The 22,395-nt window shown below is 52.4% G+C and overlaps 1 protein-coding gene across 1 annotated transcript in view; it reads left to right on the top strand.

Moving 5' to 3' along the window:
• Positions 1 to 12,342: 12,342 nt before the first annotated feature.
• LOC109307770 (aquaporin-3) overlaps positions 12,343 to 22,395 on the top strand; it is a 20,140-nt gene continuing 10,087 nt past the window's right edge. The window contains exon 1 of the mRNA XM_019531842.1: positions 12,343 to 12,534. Coding sequence (XP_019387387.1) covers positions 12,427 to 12,534 — 108 coding nt within the window. The 5' untranslated portion in view covers positions 12,343 to 12,426. The remainder of the gene's footprint in view (positions 12,535 to 22,395) is intronic.

Genomic DNA, 22,395 nt, shown 5'->3' with positions numbered 1-22,395 from the left:
TATATTGTTGGGTGGAAAGGGAAGGTCACCAGTAGGAATCTCAGCATGTTTCCGCTCCTGGGCTTTCCGTAGCCTCATGTCTGAGTTACGGCAGATGCACGGGTCAGCAGAAAGGATAAAGCTGAGGGAGATGGCACCATCATTGCAATATCACATAAAGAGTCGGGGTAACGAAAATTCGCTGGTTGCACAGTGATCTACGATCAACGTGCCCGGGGCAGCTGTATGATCCCCGTCCCTGCTATATCCGAGCATCTTACAGGTTTTGGTTCCTTTATCCTCACCAGATGTGCAAGAGCTAATGGGATACTAGGCTGCTTGAAGAGGGGCAGCCAGAGGAAAAGAAATTTCCCTTTGCACATGGAAGAAGATAGTAGAGAATATTGCAACCCACCCTGGTGTGCATGTTCTTCGGGAGGATGTGGGTGCAGAAATAGCTATGACAGGGATTGAAAGCTGGAGGAAATGCCTTGAAGTGGGAGGCATAGAAGCTGCAATCTGTTTAGTGTCTAAGGAAGACTGAGAGGGGACTGATTACAGTGAGCAGGTACCTTCCTGGGGAGAAGCAATCAACGTTTCTGATTTATTGGAGAACAGCTTAAAAAGAATATGTGGGTCGAAGCTGAAGCCAGACAAATGCAAGTTAGAAATAAGGTAGGATTTATTTTATAATGAGGGGAAATAATACCCCCAGGGTTTTGTCTCATGCCAGACCTCTTTCAATCCAGACCAGGTGCCACCATGGGAGAGATGCATTAGCCCAAGGCATGGTGGGGCTTGCACACATGTGCCGGGGGTTACAGGGTGAACTGTGTGCATTGCTGGGGAGAGGAGCTCCCTGGGCCCTGTGGAAGCAGCTGTGCTAAAGGGTGGAGGGGTTTTCTGGAGCCGGGTGTGGAGTGGGGCTGTTGTTGACATGGGCAGGCTCTATCATGCCCCAGTGAAAGGGCAGGATCCTTCAGTAGAAAGCACCCCAGAGCAATTTGCTAGCCTGACGCCTGGCTGGGTCACACCTCTTCCCTGGCTCCAGTAGGCAGGCTTGAGATGCAAGCACCCAGCGCCAACTGGAATCACTGATTGTGTAACCTCATAATGACTTGAAAATGTGCATCCTCTCCCTTATGTAACTGGGGAGCTCGTGGGCTGCCAGCCCTTGCCAGCTAAGGGATTCAGCTCAGCAGAGCAGCCTTCCCAATGCGGGGAGCAAGCAGAACTGGGGAGAAGCCAAAGCCTAGTCTGCAGCTGCTAGGTTTGTCTACTCTCCTCCACACTTGTGCATGTACCCACACACAGGGTGGATCGTGTCCATTCCCAGGAAGGGGAGCTCCTGAGCTCTGGGAAGCAGCGGTGCTAAAGGGCAGGAGGGTTTTCCTGGAGACGGGTGCAGAGTGAGGCTATTGTTGACACGAGCAGGCTCCATCATGCGCACACATGCAGGCGTGCACATACAACTGCGCACAGGGCATAGCTGGCTTCTTCCCTCTGACACATGTGAACCACAACACTCATGAGGAGCCGTCTGACTCGCATGTTGGCTCACCCACATATGTTGACACAAAAATGATGCCCAGCACCAGGTCTCCTCCCCAAAACCCATGGCACGCAAAGCCACCTGCTCCCCAGCACACAGCCCACAATGAAGCCAGGTAACCCCGCAATACTTATATACACAGTACACGGGCACATCGTGTGCTCCCCCTGCATACACACACCATGTACAGTGCACAGCCAAGTTACCCAGTCCCCGAATGCACGTGCACACACATGCACATACACATTCACTCAATGCCCTGTATACACCCAGATCACCCAGTCTTCTGACACATGTAAAAGGCAGGGATAGATCCCCCCAGCTACACTCCCCCACAGGCCACGCACGTTCTCACCAGCACCCCTACTACCCTCTCCACCACCCCACCATACAGAGGCTGGCTTTCTCTCTACCTGTGCTTGGAGAGGTCATTTTCCATTCCTCCTGGTCAACTGGGTCTCCCAGGAACAGGGCATAGTGTCCCTGTCATCCATTATCCACCCAGTCTCACTCTGCCTGCCTGAATCACCCCCAACAATGCCTAGTCACTGCCTATCCTCACCCCCACTGCAATCAAACATTGGATCCACTCTTCCCCACACTCATCCCCTTCCCCTCCAGGGATCTTTCATCTCAAAGCCCAGCCATGCAGTGTGGGGAGGGGATAGGGGAAGACCATAGTTCCCTATGGTAGGCGCTTAAGGGGGTGGGAAATGAAAGACATCTTGTCTATGCAGCCTGGGTGGAGGAGGATGGCCCAATCCAGGCAGCACTAGGTACTGGTGGGTGGTGGGGTTGCTGGACAAATGGCAGGTATGGCAGGCGACCGGCCACAGAGTTGGGAGTGATCTCTGAACTGTGCATGAGAGAAGCAGGACGAGGGATACAGCTGTTTGGGGGAGGCAGGGGTGGGCACGTGCACGTTGTGGATATGCGTGAAAGAGCAAGAGCACTGAGGAAGCAATCTCTGCCTGTGAAACTAGTTCAGCCATTTCCAAGAACAAGGCTACAGAGAAATGCATTGTTTTTTTTCCAGTGCTAATAAATTCTGGTGGGGAAGTTTAGTCATACCCATGTTGTGGCCTTGGGACTGAAAGGCAGGGGCCTTTTCTTCATCAAGGATGTGCTTTTTGACTTCCTAGCCAAAACTCTTCTCAGTGGGGTGAAGCTAGAAGCCTTTGGAGTTTGCACTTATCCAGTCAGAGATTTGATAGCGTTGTTATGGCTCAACTGTCTGAATACTGTATCTTCTTGCATACAACATGTGCTTTCCCCCACAAAACTGGGGTGCATGTATTAAGTGGGAAAGCAGATTTTCTGCCCAGAGGAGAAGCACCCCACTTTGAGTCCTGCTCCATATGCACTATTATTCAGGCACTGGAGGGAGTCAATTGACTTAACAGCTCCTTGTTCTTCCCTGTAGCAGTGTTAACAATCGGCATCCTTTTTAATGGTCTTGATTGCCCCACTAATGAAGCTAACATTTCTTAGGGCAGTTTTTCTGCTCTTGGTCTCCTTCCTGGAAATTCCTTAGCTCTTTTCAAAATCATACATCCACCCAGGGAAACCAGTCTGGATCAGCGGTTAGGGTTTGAAGTTTAGTTGACCGAAAAAGGGAGAACAAGTGAGCTGAAGATGAAGCACTGTCCCTGGTCTATGCAGCTATTACTCTGGAAATAACCTTTTTTTTCCCCACCCTTCATTCTGTCTTTCAAAACAAAGTCCACGCTACTATATTCTGGGGTGTGTTGTATGTGAGAAAATACGGTGTTCCCTGAGCACGCTCAAGCCTCTCTCAGCTCATCGTGTGATTTAGGCTGTGCCTGCCCCTGCAATCCCACACGTGCCTCACCTCAAGGATTTTGTCCAATTTTGGGTAATATATTTTAAAAAAGATGCAGAATAAATAGAGGACGCCCAGGGGAGAGCAACACCAATGACAAGAGGCCTGGGAAGCATGACTTACAAGGAGAGGCTGAAAGAACTAGGATTATTTAGCCCAGTGGAAGCTGAGCAGGGATTTGGTCACAATCTTCAAATACCTGAAGAGTGGTTATGAAGACGATGGGGAGAGACTGGTCACTTTGGCCGCAGGGGACAAGGCAAGAGGTAACTGTCTTCAGTTGCAGCCAGGTTGGATAGTAGGAAGAACTTGTCTCGCTGTGCTGGTGGTTCAGCACTAAACTACAAGAGCAGTAACTACTGCGCATTAATAAATGTGTAGACGTGCCCACTGTGATGTAAACCCCCTCAGGTACCTCCCTGCAAACATGATGCTTTGGTACTGAGGAGAGGATTGAAAATGGGACCAAAGGTCCTAAATCACTTGGAGGGGTTAAAATGGTAACCTACCTGGACCTGCAAATCCACTTTGGGATGTTAGTGATTTGCAGAGTCGCAAAACCAAGACGCAGCAAATGTGCGCAGTCGGGAGTGTCCACCGCTGCTAGAGTGAAATGCTGGCACCACCAAAACCAAAGAGTCTCACCAGTGATGTCAGGCTTTTATCCCAGCTCTGCTTCCAATCCCTTGCCATAGCGCCGCAGCGGGACATAAGCCCCTCTGCCTGGATTTCAGCCCAGTGAGATCGCTATACCACTCTGCCTCAGTTTCCCCACCTGCAACATAATGCTTACCCAGCTCGTACAGTTGGCCGTGATGCCTCATTAAGTTGATAAAGCAATGCCTCAAGACCATCCAAGTCAAGGCACTGTAAGACTGCAAAACAGTAATGACTGTTTACTTGTCGTTACGAATCGCAAGAGCATGGCCAGCTTTTGTCTGTGGCACTTGCGATTCAGAGCGGGTGTGATGACACTGCATGATGATAAAGATGTGGAGACCAGTTAACTCAACTTGCATGTAAAATCTGGGGTGGGTGTGTGCATGTGTGTGTTTGTATGTACATATGGCATGGATATATATAAGCTTGTGCCTTTGTCTGTGTACATATACATGTACATATACACGCAGGTCTGGAGTCAGACATGCTGCTAGCTTCATGCTGCCTTGCAAAACTCCCCTTCCCTCACCTTGCTGGGGTGGGTAATTGCTTTTGAGTGTGATTTTTATTAGTTCTCCCTGGGAGGAGCAGGTGGGTATCTTTGTGCCAGCAATAAAGCACTTTCATAACTGTTGTGCAAGACTGCACTACCGGCTGGCACCTACAGTAGCACCTAGGCAGGCCTCCAGTGACATGAATGGAAGCGATTTTATCTGGTAATTCAGTAATCTGGGCACATCCTGCTGACTCCCATTGCTTCACTCCACTCTTATTCAACCAAGTATCTCCAAGGGTTTTGGAGATGGTTTTAGCAGAAGGAGGAATGACAAACAGTCAAGTATTACGGGTCAGTTTTGAATGATGTTGGGAAGAAGGCTACCGGCATCCTGGGCTGCATCGGTAGGAGCATTGCCAGCAGATCCAGGGCAGCGATTCTTCCTCCCACTTCAGCACTGGGGAGGCCACATCTGGAGTCCTGTGTCCAGCTGTGGGCCCCCAATGCAGAAAGGATGTGGACGCATTGGAGAGAGTCCAATGGAGGGCAATGAAAATGGTTGTGGAGCTGGGGGACAGGACTGGTGAGGAGAGGCTGGGGGAAATGGGTTTATTGAGTCTGCAGAAGAGAAGCCCGAAGGGGATTTGATAGCAGCCGTCACCTCCCTGCAGGGGGGCTGCAAAGAGGATGGAGCTGGACTGGTCTCAGTGGGGGCAGATGGCAGGACAAGGAGCAATGGGCTCAAGCTGTAGTCAGGGGAGTTGAGGTTGGATATTAGGAAAAACTTTCTCACAAGGAGGGTAGTAAAACATGACCAGGTTACCAGAGAAGTTGTGGGATCTCCATCCTTGGCGGTTTTTAAAACCTGGGTAGACAAAGCCCTGGCTGGGATGATGCAGTTGGGGCTGGTCCTGCTTGGAGCAGGGGTTGGACTAGATGTGACCTCCTGAGCTCCCTCCCACCCTCATGGTCTGCGATTGTACAGACAGGCAGGAGTACAACACGCAGAGTCCTTCATTCAGGGGTGACCAGGTCGGATTTGGAGTGAAATATAAAGTGTGGGGATTCTGTAAAAGATGGGGCTTTTTGCACTGGCCTGTCCAGCCCAGCTCAGCCCAGCTGCATGGGAGGGAGTGGACAGTAAATGGTGGCAGTGCATGCAGGACTCAGCCGGTGCCAGGATGAATGGGCAAAGGTACTGACTCCACAAATTTCCTGGCCAGTTGAGTTTGAATGAAGGAAAAGCTGGCTGTCTTGGCTGTGGGCTATCTCAGGTCAGTTGTAGGTTGCCAGGAACCTAAGCCAGCTGGATGGATGCTCAGCCCCGCAGTATCAACACCACCGAACCAAAACCCAGGGCCACGTCTCTTCCCCTCCCTGCTCCGAACAATGGTCCTGCACCGATTGATTGTCTAAGCCTTTCTGCTCACAGCTCCCTGGTCTCCACACCCCGGGCTTTCTGCTGAAAATGGCATGTCCATGCCAGTCCTCCACACCCAGCTCGAGGATCCAAGGGTCTAATCCCTAAAGCTAACCCTGACAGTTATTGTCTTCAGCTGGGGATTTATTTCATGGCGGCAGCTCAGAAATTCATGTCACAATGCAGCTTCTTAATGCCTGTTTGCTTACGGATGGGGTTTCGGGCTTGAAGGACCCGGGGAGAAAGGGGCTGGCGTGTGAACTCCCTTAGGATGCAGGCCCATGCGAAGGCAGGCGGGGATCGAATGTCCTTCGCAGCATACAGAGTTAGTCTATTGTGCAAAGCGCTGGCATGGGATGGGAGCTGTAGCAGAGGTGGGTACAGGGAGGGAGCCACAGCAAGTGGCTGAAAGCCCCACGAGCGCTGGGGTCTCTCCTCTGTGGACCCAAACAGCTTAATTCTCACCCCATATGGGGGCACAGCAATAGTAACTCCCTTCCAGGCAGTGGCTTTTGAAAAGGGGGTAGGGTCGGATGCCATGGACCTGCCAGATGCCACATCGCACAATCCCTTCCATAAACAGACCAAGTTCCCTCTTCAGATGAATTGCTGCTCTTCATTTGAGCATCCCTCGTGGAAAGCAGCTTCACACCCTCATTCTGATGACCTCGTCTTCCAATTTCCAGCTTAAATTTAATCACAGCCCGTTTATTCCCATTGATTCTTCTACCCGTTGTCCCTTAGCTTGAAGAGCTCTGTGGTCTTTCTGCTGTTTATCCTGGATGGCTGTATCATGAGATGCCCTTTTGGCCTTTGCTTTGCCAGGCTAAGCAAGCCGAGCTATTCCAGAATAATTTCTCTTGCAGACAGACTCCCTAGGCCTGACAAAGGGTGACTGCACCCAAAAGTTTGCAAAGACCTTTTTTCCGACTGCTCAGTCGGTCAAATAAAAGATATCACATCTACCCCAAGAACCTTGCCTGCCTTATTCCTTAATCAAAACGCATTGTTTTCTGGAGTAATCCATGCACCTTGAAAGCAGAATAATTCATTCTGGAATAAAATTGATGTTATTTGGGGACAGGGTAGCCACTCGGGCAGCTTTCAGGGGCAGCTATCGCAGAACGAGATGTTTTACAATTGTTTTGCCGTTGAGTTTTCCCAGAGAGAGTAGGCCTTAGACCAAGGTCAGTCCGGAGGAAGGTGGGACTTTGCTGTCTTAAGGGAATTGTGCCTGGGAGACAGCTGGGGACTGGGCCCACCTACACCTGCTGAGGACCTGCCCCAAAACAGACCTTGGGAGGACGGAGGGCTGAGCTGACTCAGCGGAGGCTTGGGTGTCTTGTTCTTGCAAAGCTTGGGATGCCAAGGGAGGGTGAAACCACTGAACTCTTCCCCTCCCTCCAGCTAAACTTTCCTTGGAAACTTGCCTTCTTCCCTCCCTTTTCTTCACGAAGCAGCCCATCTTCTGAACGAGTCTCCTGGCTCCTGCCTCAGCTTTTTAATGGAGAGGAGATGGCCAGAGGTACTTTTCCAAAAAGAAGCTGTTGCAATGGTGCATCTTGTGATGCCGCAACCTGATGACCCCCTGGCACAAAGCCTTTCATATCAGGTAGTGACCCAACCCTGCGTGTCCCAGGTGAGTCATTACGCCCCGGTATGAATCATGTGTTCGTCCTTGCTGGACACGTGAACAAGGAAGAACTGGACGGGAAGCTCAAACTGCCAAGCCCACTCGCTTTCTAACAAGGTCATTGACACCCAGTAGGCTTAGATCTTAGCTAGAAAATTCGGTTTCTAGAGCCAGCTCCTCAGCGGATGTGAAGCCGCACAGCTGCAAGACGTGAAAGGATTTGTAGGCTTTCCTACGGCAGGGGAGTCAATAGGCAGGCATGGGGATCTGTCCATCGAGGTCCCAAATGTGCAACTCTTGTCCTGATGTCCCCCTCTTATATACTTGCAGCTGCCACCAAGTCCCCCCGAGCCTTCTCCTCTCCAGACTGAAGAGTCCCGAGTCTCTCAGCCCCTCCTCGTACGGCCTGCCCCCCAGACCTTGGATTACATGGATGGCTCTCCACCCCTCCTGAAGTGGGAGCCCAAAATCGGACGCAGTACTCCAGCTGTGGTCTCACTGGGGCCGTGTAAAGGGGGAGGATGACTTCCCTGGTTTCGCTTGAGATGCATCGGTGGATGCACACCAGAGTTTGCTTTGCTTTTTCAGCCCCCGTGTTGCATTGGTGGCTCCTGTTCATCTTGTGGTCAGTCAAGATCCCCAAGTCCCTTTCAGTCATCATGCAAGCGTAGCACTGCCGAGCTTGTAAGTATGGTGGGGGGTTCTTCCTACTCAGGTGCAGCACCTTGCACTTCTCTATATTAAAGGCCCAGATCCTCATGTGAAATATGCCACTGGTGCTTCCTTGCAAGGGAAAGGCTTTGCAGACCCCTGGATATCCGTGGAAGGATGCTAATTTATTCATTACCTAGCTGAGCTGGAGGGGCCATTGCTGGTGGTGAGCGTTGCCTTTAGACTCCATCAGGGCTCAATGAGTCCTTACAGCGCAGGCTGCATGCGTGTCAGTGATGGAGAGTGAGTTGCACAGAGGCAGAAAGGGATCTGGGAGTCATTATTGACTCCAAGATGAACATGGGCCGGCAGTGTGGGGACGCGGTCAGGAAGGCCAACCGCACCTTGTCCTGCATCCACAGATGCATCTCGAGCAGGGCCAGGGAGGTGATCCTCCCCCTCTATGCGGCACTGGTCAGGCCGCCGCTGGAGGACTGCGTCCAGTTCTGGGCGCCGCACTGCAGGAGGGATGTGGGCAGCATGGAGAGGGTCCGGAGAAGGCCACTGGCATGATCCTGGGACTGCAGGGCAGGCCCTACAAGGAGAGGTGACGGGACCTGAACCTGTTCAGCCTCCACAAGAGAAGGCTGAGGGGGGACCTGGTGACTGTCTATAGGCTCACTAGGGGGGAGCAGAAGGGTTTGGGGGAGACCGTGTTTCCCCGAGCACCCCCCGCATTACAAGGAACAATGGACACAAGTTGTTGGAGAGGAGGTTTAGATCAGACATCCGCAAGAATGACTTCACGGTCCGGGCGGCTAGGAGCTGGAACCAACTTCCAAGGGAAGTGGTGCTGGCTCCTGCCCTGGGGGGCTTTAAGAAGAGGCCGGATGCCTACCTGGCTGGACTACCTGAGTCCAGTCTTTTCTCCCGCCCAGGCGGGGGGTCGGACGTGAAGATCTACAAGGTCCCTCTGACCCGGCTGCTGTGAGTCTATGATTCTATGAAAAGATGAGTTCCCCAAAGTGTCTGGGTTTGTGCCTTTGACATTTGCATGGGTAAAACCCAGCGGGCTTGACCACTGGAGACTTAAGGAGCACGCCCTTTTGCAGCCTTCCCCGCTCTCAGTGAGGAAAGCGAGGTCTCGGCTTGCAAAAGAGAGGTTGACCGTGTTGGCAGCCAAGAAAGGTGCAGGTGCGACTACAGGCACAGCACAACCCCACCCTGGGCTTTGGGCTATCCATTACTCTATGCAGCACCCAGAAAATCACAAGGCCATCTAGTCCAGCCCCTGCTCAAGCCAGGATCAGCCCTGGCCAAACCATCCCGGCCAAGGGTCTGTTGAACCTGCTCCTCAACACTGCCAAAAACAGGGATCTTACAGCGTTTCTAGGTGCCTGTCCCAGTGCTTGACCCCTCTCCAAGTCAGAAATTTCCTCCCGATCTCCAACCTACATTTCTTCTGCTGCAGCTTGAGGTTGTTGCTCCTAGTCCTGTCCCCTACAGCCACAGAGAAAAGCCCATTGCCGTCCTCTCTGTAAACAGCCCTTCAGATGTTTGAAGACTGCTGTCGACTCCACTCATGTTTGCTGTCCGGCACTGGACTCTTTTCCAAGCCGGCCCCATCTTTCTTGAAGTGTGGGGCCCAAAACTGGACACCACTCTCCAGGAGAGGTGTCACTAGTGCTGAAAGGAGCCGAAGGAGCGCTCCCTTTGATTGGGAGGTGACCCTCCCGTTGATGCAACCCGGTATCCTCTTGGCTTGTTTTTTCCGGCAGCGCTGGTACATGAGAAGGGCTCCCTGTCACGCATTTGGATTTTGGGGGGGCCTGTTCAAGGCTCCTTGGCTGAGATGAGGCGTGTGTGTGCGTGTGTCACACTTGCTCTGTGACGCAGGCCTACCTGACTCGCTGCAAAGGGACTTATTTGCGGCTCCATTTGTAATCTTCCTGGGCTTTGACAGTGTCAGTCCTGAAAAGCACCCAGCCCTTTATTCCAGATTGCACCATCACCCCTTCCCAACCTTTCCTGGGCAATCACAACACTGAGAAAACCTTGCGTAAGCATTCGTGAGCTCACCTCAGGCATTTTGCAACCTGGACCCTGGTGATTCACCCTCACAGCTCCCCATGGAGGTAATACATAGTCACTGTCCCCACTTTACTGATGGGGACACCGAGGTGGGGAGAGGTGATGTCACTTGTTCGGGGTCACGCTGTGAGTTAAGGACTCTGCAGCCTGGGCTGCTCGTGCAGTCCGAGACTGGTGGAAATCTCCATTGCTGACATTAATGTTATTGCCACTTTCCATCCTGGGACACTCAGTACCTCCCCTTGCCCGCTGTCTCCGGCCCAGAAGCACTGTGGGGCCCCAGGAAGACATGGCTGCATCCAGATATTACGGGGATGGGACCCTACGGAGGCAGAGCCCACGTATCTGGCCCTTTCACCCATCTGCATGGCAGTGACACTCCCTGAGGGCTCAAGTCCCAAATCGGACTGGCCCTGAACGCCCCGGGAGCAAGTCCGCACCCCCGACTTCACGGGGGCTGGTGCAGAAGCTCACCTTGTAGTTGCAATGTAGTAGTCGCCACGCGCTTCCCCTGGGCTCCAGTTCGGTGCACAGCTCTGTGCACTTTGAAGCAACTTCGTCACATCTCTTGAATAGCGGTTCCTAAATCCAAAGGCCGCAACACCTCAAAGCTTGGAGGACTGCTCTGGCTTTCAGTGATGCTGGTTCCAAGCCTGGGCACAAGGAGACGATTGTGGGCGTTGCAGCAAAGCCGTGCTTTCCTGTGCCCACAAGTCCACGTGCGCCCCGAACTGGCGGATTCCTTCCGAGATCCTTGCTTTGTTAGACAGCTTTATGGCCTAGCCCCTCTCTGGTCACTCGCGGCTGACATTCAGGAGAATTGCTGTGAGGTCTGCTGGCACCTCAGGGAAAAGGTCAGCGGTTACATTAAAAAAAGGAGAAAATTGTGGCTTTGTGCACGGCCCAGCGGGGAAAGGCAGAGCTGGGAAAGCCGGCCAAGGGCTTCCACTCCAAGCCCCGCTCTGCCCGAAGCTGGGATGTGCTGAGCGGGGTGAGGGCACAGGGGCTGGGATTTTGCTCCTGATTTAGGAGACATTAAGCGATGGGGTCTCATCTCCCGACATTCGGAGTAAGCATCTCCTGAGTGTCACATCCTTCCCTCCAGCTTTCTCTCAGCTGCTCCACGAGGTTGTACAAAGCCGCTGCTGAGCGGCAGGGGAGGAATGGGAGAGATGATTCATTTTGCACCTGGATTTGATGCGAGGTGCTGAGATAGGGCAGATGCGAACGGCCCTGGACGCCACGGTGCAAAGCCTCCCCGGGGAGACTCCCACCAGCCGCCCGCCCGGCTCCCAGGGATCTTCCAGGGCTTTTCTTCGTTGCTCTCACAAGAGGGACTGAAGTCTTGTTATACTGCCCAGCCCTGCAGCTTCACCGGGGTGGGTAATAAATACGCATTTGGTTCGCTTTGTTGTGGGGGATTTTTTTTTGAACGTGTAAGATTTAAGTTTCCTTTTTTTTCTTTTAAGAGTTTGGCTCTCGCGCCGGAGTTTGGATCCTGGGTTTTGAGCCGAGCCCATTTCTAGCCCCTGTTTCTGACCAGCTTTTTTTGCTGGGGGAACGGCTGAAATCAGCGGCCTGACAGCGGCCTATCCAAACCCGTCTTCCCCCATTGCACTACAAGAGCGATTAAATCTCTGTCAAGCTGCTCCTAAGCCTAGGGCACAACCGAGCTGCAAAGCTGCAGTCTGCTGGGACAGGGTGGGGGAAGAAGACAAAAATCCTTGTGCTTTGGCATGAACTCTGCAAGCTGCCTGCGCACGCTTATGGGCTGTGTCTGGGGGCTGCTCGGGGGTCCGATGGCCCACTGTGCATGTGCCACCCCGGAGACAAGGCAAGCGGGATGTGTTGCAAAGCAAGGGGCTCGGGATACTTGCTGGGTAGGTGAGTAATGAAAAGAAAGCCGCCCACTCTGTCCTAGGCAGAAGGAAAAAAAAAAGTTGCAGTTGAAGGGAGAGCCTGGAAAGGGTGGGGTTACGGAGGGGAGGTGTGTCACGGAGAGCTCCACTTATTTATAAGCAAAGCCAGGTCTGCCAGCCACATATCAAGCTGAAAAGGAGTCAGCCCCTCTCTGCCAGAGCAGAGCAAGATCCCAGCCACCATGGGCAGGCAAAAGGAGCTTCTTTCTCGAATCGATGGGCTGCTGAGGATCCGGAGCAAGCTCCTGAGGCAGGCACTGGCCGAATGCCTGGGGACTCTGGTCCTAGTGGTAAGTCCATCTCTTCGGATACTTTGTAAGGGGACAAATTTAGGGGCTGAGCGCAGACGCAACGGGGCCCCGGAGCTGGAAGTGGCCAGAGGACCCTGGTACCGTACCCCACAGTGGGGGCTGGCGTAGCAAAACTTTCCCGAGTGCTGTGAAAGCATTTCTCAAAGCCGGGAGTTTCCGAGTGCCTTGCAGCTCGGGGCAAGCGAGTCAGGATTTCGCAGGAGAGCAGAAGCTCACGGAGCAATTGCTAGAGCATCCGTCGCAGGGCGAGAAGGTGCTCCAGAGCTGGCGCTAAAACACCCCGAGCGTCGCCGACCCTGCGCAGCGAGGAATTCTCTTCCTCCTCTAGGATCATTTTCTTTGCAATACAGGGAGATGGTTTTCAGGGGTCCCGAATGCTTCTTACCCGTGTGGCAGGGCCTGTCTGTCGCCCATCGCAGTTTTCAAAGGAAAAGAGGACAGAAACCCCCCCCTCCCCACCTGTTTCCTGCTGGGATGCCAAGGGCAAAGTGCCGATGAGCTCAGATTTGAGTGTGCAGAGTTAGGCGCTCACATCTTTGCCGCATGGGGCTGGGGAGGAATTTGCTATACGTATCAGAGGGTTTTCTTGGGGGTTTGGATAGGGGTGTGATGGTTTTCCTTCTGGGACTGAAAGCTGGAGGTTCCTGGCTGGAGGGTCTTGCATCTCCACTCAGGGTCACGCTGATGGAGGCATACGGGATCCGGAAGGAAAGTTCCCCCGTGGCCAGACAGACTGTGGGGGCTTTTGCCTTCCTCCGTAGCAGGGGGCTCGGCGCTCTGCCTGGCATCTCTCAAGTGTACTTCAGCAAAGCAATTCCTGTCCTAGCTGCAGCAGGACGCTGGCAGTGCCTTGCCCCCCTGCTTTGCCTCTGGCTGGTTATGGGGCTCTCAGGGTTGTGAGTCTGGTTGGTTTGGGGGAGAGTTGTTTGTGCAGTTTTAAGAAGAGACGCTGGTCTAGGATGGCTTTGTTTGGCCTGATCCTGCCTCGAGCAGAGGACGGGATCAGTGCCGTCCTGCAGTCCCCTCCAGCCCTGCTTCCCTCCGCTCCTGCGAGCTGCGTTTTGGTACCTAAAGAAAGGCCCCGATTCGTGGAAAAGCAGAGTGCTCCCGGCTCACGCTGAACTCAGTGGCTGTTTTGGACGGTAGAGCGGGTCGACTCTTTGGGGGGGCCGAGCAGGGGACTCCTGGCTTATCCATGCTGATTTGTCCAGATTTGCTAAAGAAGGGAGGCAGCTGCCGTAGGCGAGTGCAATTTATCTGGATTGCAGGCTTTCCCGCACGCATCAGTTCATGTTTGTCCAGAAGGTGCTAGATCCGGTTCGAACCTCCTTTGCATCAACCCCGGGCAAGTGCATCTGTCCAAATTGCTCTGGTTCAACCCCTCTCAGATTGGCGGGGAAATTATTCTGTGGCTGGAAGAGGGGGGGAAGCTGGATATAACTGTGCATGCTTCCAGCAAGCTGGCATCAGTGGGAAGACAGGGCAGAGGTGCTACCCAGGGGCCTGATCCAAGACGGAGGCTGTGCTTGAGAGAGACGGTTAAATGCACTGCCCCCCCCCAAGAGCAAGCTGCGTATGCCACGGGGCCGGGCTCTGATAGGCAGCAAGCCCAGCTTTAGCCCTAACTATCTGCAAACAGGAGATGTTGATTTCCTTGGGAGGGATCTTGCGGGAGAAAGGCAGGCAGGTGCTCCTTGAAAGACTGTTTTGTACCTGTGGAGCAGGGACAGAAACCCGAGTGCTACCAGCTGCTCAGACACAGCCCTGGCCAGAAGCCCTCGAAACTCATAAAAGCCTTTTCAGTCACTTCAGGGGGTTTTAGATCATGCCACTCCTTGCCCACCTCGGGAAAATCTGTGTCACGATAATATGAGTAAATGAATGGCCTTTCGGGTCTTCCTCCAAGGAAAGGGGGCAGCAGGATGGGTCCCTTGGGTAACAGCTTCACGGTCCACTGGTTTGGACGTGGGCCTTTGCTGGGGATTAGCAAAAAGTGCTTCGGTGCATTTAGAGCTGGGCGCACACAGGACACCCGACTCCTTCGTAAAGGGCTTGTTGCAATTGCATAAGAGCTGGCGCAGGTCCTCCCAGGAAGGGGTTTGCACTGGAGGGGGGTAGGCAGGTCCCGGGGTCTGGACATGTTTCATGTTACCTTCTGCTCAGGGCGTGGGGAGCCCTGGAGCCCCGGGTCAGGAGGAATCTGGGGGGAGATCTAGCACCGGTGTAGCCCAGGCTGTTTCTTCCCTCCCTGTCTATTGGATTATAAGCACCATCGGAGGCTGCCCTTAATTACTTGCACCAAGATTTTGTGGCTTTTAAAGAAGAGGCAGGAACTGACCCTCATAGGCTGGTGATTTCCTTCCCGAATCCCCATCTACCTGTCCCCCTCGGCAGTTTGCTCTCAAACCCAGATCACCTCTTGCTGGTGGTGTTTGCCTGGGATGTAAGGCTCAAAGACAAAGCTGGTCTAGTCCTTTCTCACCCCCCTGCTTTGAGCAACAGATGGCCTCCCTTAGTGTGAATGCGTGCCGGCACACTTGTGAGTCTGCAGATGTCCAGTGGAGGGCTACAGAAATAATGTGTGTGTGCGCATACGTGGGTGCACGCATGCATGTGTATGTGTGCATGTATGTGTTTGTAAACCCGGGTTTACTAACTGGGGGATGTTCAGTGGAGGGCTACACTAATAATGTGTGTGCGTGGGTGTGCACACGTGTGTGCATGCATATGTGTGTGTGCGTGTGTGCACATATGTGTTTGTAAACCTGGGCTTACTAACTGGAGGATGTTCAGTGGAGGGCTACACTAATAATGTGTGTGTGTGGGTGTGCACACGTGTGTGCATGCACGTGTGTGTGCGCGTGTGCATGTATGTGTTTGTAAACCCAGGTTTACTAACTGGGGGACGTTAAGGAGAGGGCTACACTAATAATGTGTGTGTGTGGGTGTGCACACGTGTGTGCATGCATGTGTGTGTGCGCATGCATGTACATGTTTGTAACCCCAGGTTTACTAACTGGTCCTCATTTATAAGGCTGAGAGTTAGATGAACTTGCCCCCGTCTATCCTGAAATTAGTACTGAGAATAAGTTTAGGGAAAAATCTGCCTAGATGTCACTGGGAGCGGGATCATACTCTTACCCTGGGCAGCTGCTTTCGAATTGCTCTTTGGAGTATATGCGGTTTATGACACCCCTGGAAAGGGGCACAAACTCCGAATCTTTAATCAAGATCCCCCCTGCTTTGCTGCTATAATCATCAGGACACTCTGCCTCTTATATGCCTAAAACCATTGCAAACCCCTTCAGTGATCTGCCTCATCTGCAACAAATAGGCATGTGCCTGGTACAAAAATCTGGACAGGGACACAGAACTTGAACATTAAAAGCCCCTAGCTTCATAAATAATCAGGGAACTCATTTAGCAAAAGAAGCCAAGAGGTGTAATTCCCTCAACCGTCTAATTTCCTAATTTTCTAACTTTAATATTCTGGTCAAGGGAAGAATGGCACAACCAGAGCTCAGGGAAGCTGTGAGCCATGTCTAGGTTCCCTAATAATAATAATAATAATAATAATGCTTCTGTACTTTATGCACTAATAGGATATTCTGCCTTTAAATTTTCTGACACTTCCTTATTTTCTTGCTTTCCTCTTTGCATCAAGAGTGACCCTTACTGGCAGTAATAAAGTGGTGCAAACATTGGATAGATTTTTTTGTATGTCATATGGACTCATAGTAGAGCTGATATCTTTTATTAGACCAACAAGATTTTTGCAAAAAATAATTGCCATATAGTTAGAGCAGAGGTTTTCAGCCTGTGGTTTGTGGACCCCTGAGGGCCCGCAGGCTGTGTCTAAGGGGTCCGTGAAGAATGACGATGATCCGTGGGACGTATGTGAGCACCCACACTTCCAATGCCAAGAGGTCTGCCCCTCCATTTGCACTTTTTAAAGGATCTGCACATGAAAAAAAAAGATTGAAAACCTCCGAGTTAAAGCAGCTAATTCAAGACATGCCAGAAGCATGGCTATTTTTTAAACCCAGATTAAAAGAAAAAAAAGTCTTGTCTGTTTTATTGCTGGAACTGATTGCGGTTTTAAATACCAGAGCTAGTGAAAATGTCAGCCTTTGTATCCTTGAGAGGCGTATCTAGCTGTTATGAAAGTCTGCCTTTCTAATTGATTTGAGCATGTTGGATTAACGAGGGTTCACTGGCATATACATACCCGGAGGGAACAAAGAGGTGTGTAGAACTGGACTCCCTTGATCTTTCTTCAAACAGGACTGTCTTGATAAAAGACCATGCTGTGACAGCTTGCGAGCAGCAGGGAGAAGAGCGAATCTCCTGTAGTTGGCCAGTAGTATAGGGCCTATGGATCACAGTAAAGCGGTGTTGATTCCACCCATTACAGTCCATCCTACACTTAGACACCAGGCAACTCCTGACAATGGAGGAGCTCCGTACAGGACCTGCTCGGCAGGCCTGCAAAGCAGAGACCCGGCTGCCTTGGGTTTCTCTTGCAAAAAAGGGAAGTCGTTTAGTGATGCAGCAGGGACAGCCCGCTCCCCCTGCTTTCAGGATCTCAGCGCCTCTCACGTGCATGGCTGAGACCCCCAGCCCGCCCCGGAGGCGGGGAAGCATGCTTTCTCTCATTGCAAGCAGGCCGCGAAGGTCCAAAGAAACCAGCTGCTGCCGTCTGGCCCCCTCGCTGTTTCCCTCAAGCACAACCCAGGCCTCAGTGGCTTGACCAAAACCTCCTGCAGGAAAGCCTGTGGCTGAGCTCGCAACAGGAATGAAGTCTCCCCAGCCTGGAAGGCGTTTGCTTGAGATCCCTGCTGAACGAGTGATCTCGCTTCAGGAAGGGAGGAGGACATAAATAGCCTTTTTGATAACACAGGCTGTTGCTGTCCAGCACGGCTCTCTGCAGACGTCCAGCACGAGATTTGTGCCGCTGCACGGGCTCTGGGTAAACCTTTCAACCGTGCAGAAACCGTGGGCTTGTCGGTGAGCGTGATGCAGGCAGAGCCGTTGCAAATCCCCTCGGGACCTGCAAATCCGTCCTCTTTGCAGCCCTGCTGGAGGAGAGATCAGGGCGATCCAATGGCTCGGGTGATCTGTCGATCGATGCGCATTTGAACTTTGAAGAGACGCGTTCACTTCTGAGCAAGGGACGGAAAAGTGCACCCGGGACTCGCGTCATCGGAGAATGCCCCGGGTGCAGGGGTGGCTGCTTCAGGCCCTGCGTACGTGCTGCTTGAGCTGATCCAAAAGCTGCCCTGGAACAGGTTGGGTCTGCGTTTGCCCCGGAGCAACCCTCTTCGTGGGGCTGGGAGTAGCTTAGGGCGAAAGGAAGCTGTGAAGGGAGCGATCCGCCATCCAAGGCATCCTTTGCATTGCGTTCAGCTGGCTTCAGCTGTGAGGCTGATGCAGGAGGCATTCGGCTACGAAGCAGCAGGCCTGTCCCCTCCCAGCCTCATGCCTTTCACAGCCCAGGGTTTGAATCCTGCCTGCCATCGCCCTCAGTCGCACGACCAGAACAGCTCAGCCCCGCGGCCCGAGACGTGCAGTTTCCCAAGCAGTAGGCTGTATGATCCAGGTGGTTTTTCATAGAATCAGGGAATCACAGAAAATGAGGGTTGAGGGGAGCTCAGGAGTCACATCTAGTCCAAGCCCCTGCTCCAAGCAGGACCAGCCCCAGCTACATCATCCCCGCCAAGGCTTTGTCTACCTGGGGCTTAAACACCTCCAAGGATGGGGACTGCACCGCCGCTCTGGGGAGCCTGTCTCCGTGCTTCAGCACCCTCCTCGTGAGAGTTTCTCCTAATATCCAACCTCAACTCCCCTTGCTGCAGCTGGAGCCCATTGCTCCTGGTCCTGTCGTCTGCCCCCACTGAGACCAGCCCCGCTCCATCCTCGTTGCAGCACGTAGTTGAAGGCTGCTATCAAATCCCCTCTCCGTCTTCTCTTTTCCAGATTAAACAAGCCCAGTCCCCTCAGCCTCTGCTCACAAGTCATTTTCCTCCAAGCCAGCCTGACAGCAGCCAGCTCCGCGTGCCCTGCTGCGACGAGGCCCATTGCCTAAGCCCGCGTATCTGGCGGCCGAGGAGGGGAGTCATTACCAGGGCAATCACGTTCCTCCTGAGTCCTGACCGTGGGGCAGCACTTTCCCCGTCAGCCAGCTCTGGGGACTGTCTGTCCAAGTTCAAGGACAGACACGTGCAGGCTTGTTTTGTGCTGCCGCTGAAAGGCATCAACAGGGGGAAGAAAGGCTAAGGCTGGCGGTTATACAAAGCAACAGCAGCGCTCCTTGGGTGTGCAAACAGTCCCTTTTCTCCAGACTTGTTTAGAAACATATGAAATGTCTCCCTCACTGTTTGCTCACATCCTTCGTTTCCCAGCGTCCTTTGTCACCTTTCTTAAGTAGCCCTGGATCTTTCCAGTCTGTCTCAGGCCTTTCTTTCATCACAACGCCGTGTGTTTTATACCTGGGGGTAGCTCAGCAATATGAGATGCCCGTGTTTAGACAAGACACGTGAGTTTCTGTGTAAAGCAAGAAACAAGAATTGCTATGGGTGGTATTTTTATGGGACCTACTGCATGGTTGGGCTAGGCACCGGCAGGCTTTGGGGTATCACGGCCGCCTTCCTCAGGTCTCTGGGAGAGACCAGATACTTCTGACTTAGCGGCCTTAGCTCAGCTGCGTCTGCTTTTCTGGAGGCTGGAGGAAGGGCGCCAGGGCCCCCAAAAGCTTGTCTGTCTCTATCCCAACCCCAGTAAAAGGTCTCACCCACAACAGCTCTTGCCCCTTGCACATTTCTTGGACCATCGCAGCAACAACATCCCTTCAACACTTTGCAAAGCAAAGGAGAAGAGAGTTGGCGGGAGTACGGACCTGACTTCTCCTGGTTTATCAAACTTAGGGTAAACTGAAGTGCCAGGGGAAACAAGCCACCAGCGCTTGCTTCTGGTGCTATTGGGTTAAAAACATGCACGAAGGTGCTCTCTTGTCTTCAGAGGCTGGGCAGCGTACCGCAGCATGCAAGCCCCGCACTTCGGGAGTCGGCCCTTGGTGCATCTACAGCACGAGACTGCACCGGGTGCCGAGGAGCTCTGAAAGCCGCAGCCCGCCGACATCCGTGGAAAGCTCTCGCCGCCTGGAGACAATCCCATGTTTCCACATGGGCAGGTCCCCGCATTCAGAGACTCAGCAGACACCTGTTGGGCCTCATTGTAATGCTCTGCAGCCGAGTCCTTTATTACAGTCTCTTTATTTGAGGTCGTAACGGTAAGACCGCAGGGCTTCCACATACCAGAAGGGGCATAAAATACAATCGCCAGCCCTGTGGGAGCCCTGGTCCGGTGGCGTTTCCTTAAGGGATTTCTACCAAGTGTGACTTCTGATTGCTATCTCAAGTGTGCTGGAGCTAGCCAGAGGCACAGAAGTAGGTCTCCATAGTCCTTGTGGCAGAAAGCCATCTTGGTTTCTCCCCAAAATCTCTGCCCTGTGACAATGAGATTAAGATGGGCCCAGCACAGAGGAGTCACACCTCAGCCGGTCTCTTTAGGTAACCTGAGCTGGCTGCAGTCCTGAGGGAGGGGGGACCTGCTCCCTCTGCCCACGGGACTGGCATCAGCCACCTGGGTGAGGGGCATCTACCTGGGGAGCTGGAATCTGCCCGGTAACAGGTGATGTATTTCAAATTGGTTGGCCGACAGCCAACTGGAGCTGGCCTCCATTGGACCAGGTAAATGAGGTCACAGGGGCTATATAAGTTAGGACTGCCCAGGAGGAGGGGGCAGCAGCCATGCGGGGGACTCAGGGGAGCTTTACCATCTGAAACGGGCTCTCTTTCCCATAACTCATGAGCTAGGAACCGCCTGCCTCCGGAGGGGAAACTTCACCGGCCTTTGGAAGATGCTTGTGAGTGAGCTACTCGAGATCTGGTTAGATATCTAGCTGGCAGTAACTCAGATGTGTGATCAAAAGGCTACCTCAGCCAGGCTGTTTGCTCTTTAGGATTTCTAGGATATTGCTTAATCTTGTACTCTATTTTCACCCCACCCCTGTAACCAATAAAGTTCTCCTTTGTGACCGGTGGAGGAGACTTGTTGAGGGGTGGGTCTAAATTATGCCTAAGAGACCCCTTAGGTCTGCGGACTAAGGGAGACTTTCCTTTTTGCCCCCAACTTGGGGAAGTGCCCCAAGTGCCTGTACTGGGTCGAGTACCCATAGGACTTTAGGCCTGTGTTTCCCCGAGGACACTGGGCTAAGACAGTCCCTTCTCAGGGTGGTGGCAGCTATGTTACCCCCAGGCTAGCGAGTGTGCTCCAGGAAGGGGGTTGGCCGGACGTGAGGCGCCCCTAGGGAGACATTCGGAGCCTGGCAGGTAGTCGGGCGCAGGGAGGTGGGGGGCTTAACACAGGAGCACCCCCTACTGGCCCGCCACAGTCCTTACATTACACATCCCCTCTATCAGCCACCCTTGCTTGTGCCTGGCTAAATTGGAAGTGCCTATGAAAAGGACAGCTAATTGCATGTACAGCCTGGTAAAGGCGTATGGATTACCAAACTACAAAGGCTTTCATTTTACCTATGCCATGGAAACACTTAATTTGGCTAGGGTAGACGTCAAGATGTGTGAGTTTGTTTCCTTTTTTAATTCACTTGCTGACGAAGGACCCCCAACACTCAAAACACTCATTGTAGCCCCCCCCATCAGTCGCGATATCCTCTTAAAACAATTCCAGTATTTTTTTTTGGATGAAAACTGTTGTGATCTTACTGTTGCTTTTCTGGTCTCTGAACCATAAAGTTATAAGCAGCTCATTTTTTCTGTAACCCGAAAGGACAGAAACTCCCATTTTTCAAAAAGCGAAAGGCCTGGGCAGATGCCATATTTACACTGGTATCAATGACTTGTATGGTAGTATAGAAGAATAGCAGAGATCCAACGGAAACCCCTATGGCAGGGTAACTTTACCCAGTACACTGGGGAAGGTTACATCTGTCCTAGCTTGGGGTATCTGTTTGCTCAAGACCATGATGAGATGCTGTAATGGATGCATGCAATTACAAATAGCTGCTCATCTTGATTTTAAAGTGGTGCAACTAAATCAACGTATGTAACACTAGTTCAAATGCATCCTCCATCCAAATCTTATGGAGAGGATGGTGAGCAAAGAATTTCACAGACATAGACATTAGGGCTGGAAGAGACCTTGGAAGATCAGCCAATCAAGCCCCAAATGTGCAGGGGTTTGGAGAAGTAATGGACGCTGGCAGTTGCCCAAGGTGGTAGTAAAGGCCGGACAACTTTCCTTCCCCTGATTCATGCAACCGACAGTTGTAATTATGCTCCCGCTACACGCTATGGACTCTTGTTGGAGTCCAAGTCATGGTGAGCTCAGTCTAAGAGCATGACTGGGAGACAATAGATGATGCAGTTTTAGGAGCAGAATTTTATTGGGTATATTTACATATAGTCATTATGATGTGCGTCTCTCTATGCATATACCAACCTGCACAAAATCACCACCTTCATTACATCTGTGCAGTGACCTATTCTCTCTTTAAACGACTTAACGGTTTGGTTGTACTTTCTGTGGTAGGACTGTCCACGCTGCATCTCTCACCACCCCACCACTTGGCTATCTGGAGGCAGCTTGATGCTGATTTAGGCGGGGTGAGGATCTGGCCCGCCTTTCATATCAGAGCCAACTATGCAACAAGGAAATGTTCACTGACTCAGCTACAGGGAATGCAATTGGGAACCAGTCCAAGAGGCTGAACACCCCTAAGAGGCGAGTGCGTGTGTAGAGGAAGGTGCTAGGGTCAAC

Source organism: Crocodylus porosus, unplaced genomic scaffold, assembly GCF_001723895.1.
Source record: "Crocodylus porosus isolate Cpor-Errol unplaced genomic scaffold, CroPor_comp1, whole genome shotgun sequence".
Taxonomy (NCBI): domain Eukaryota; kingdom Metazoa; phylum Chordata; order Crocodylia; family Crocodylidae; genus Crocodylus; species Crocodylus porosus.
The sequence above is the reverse complement of the archived record's forward strand: the minus strand, read 5'-3'. Positions and strand labels throughout refer to the sequence as shown.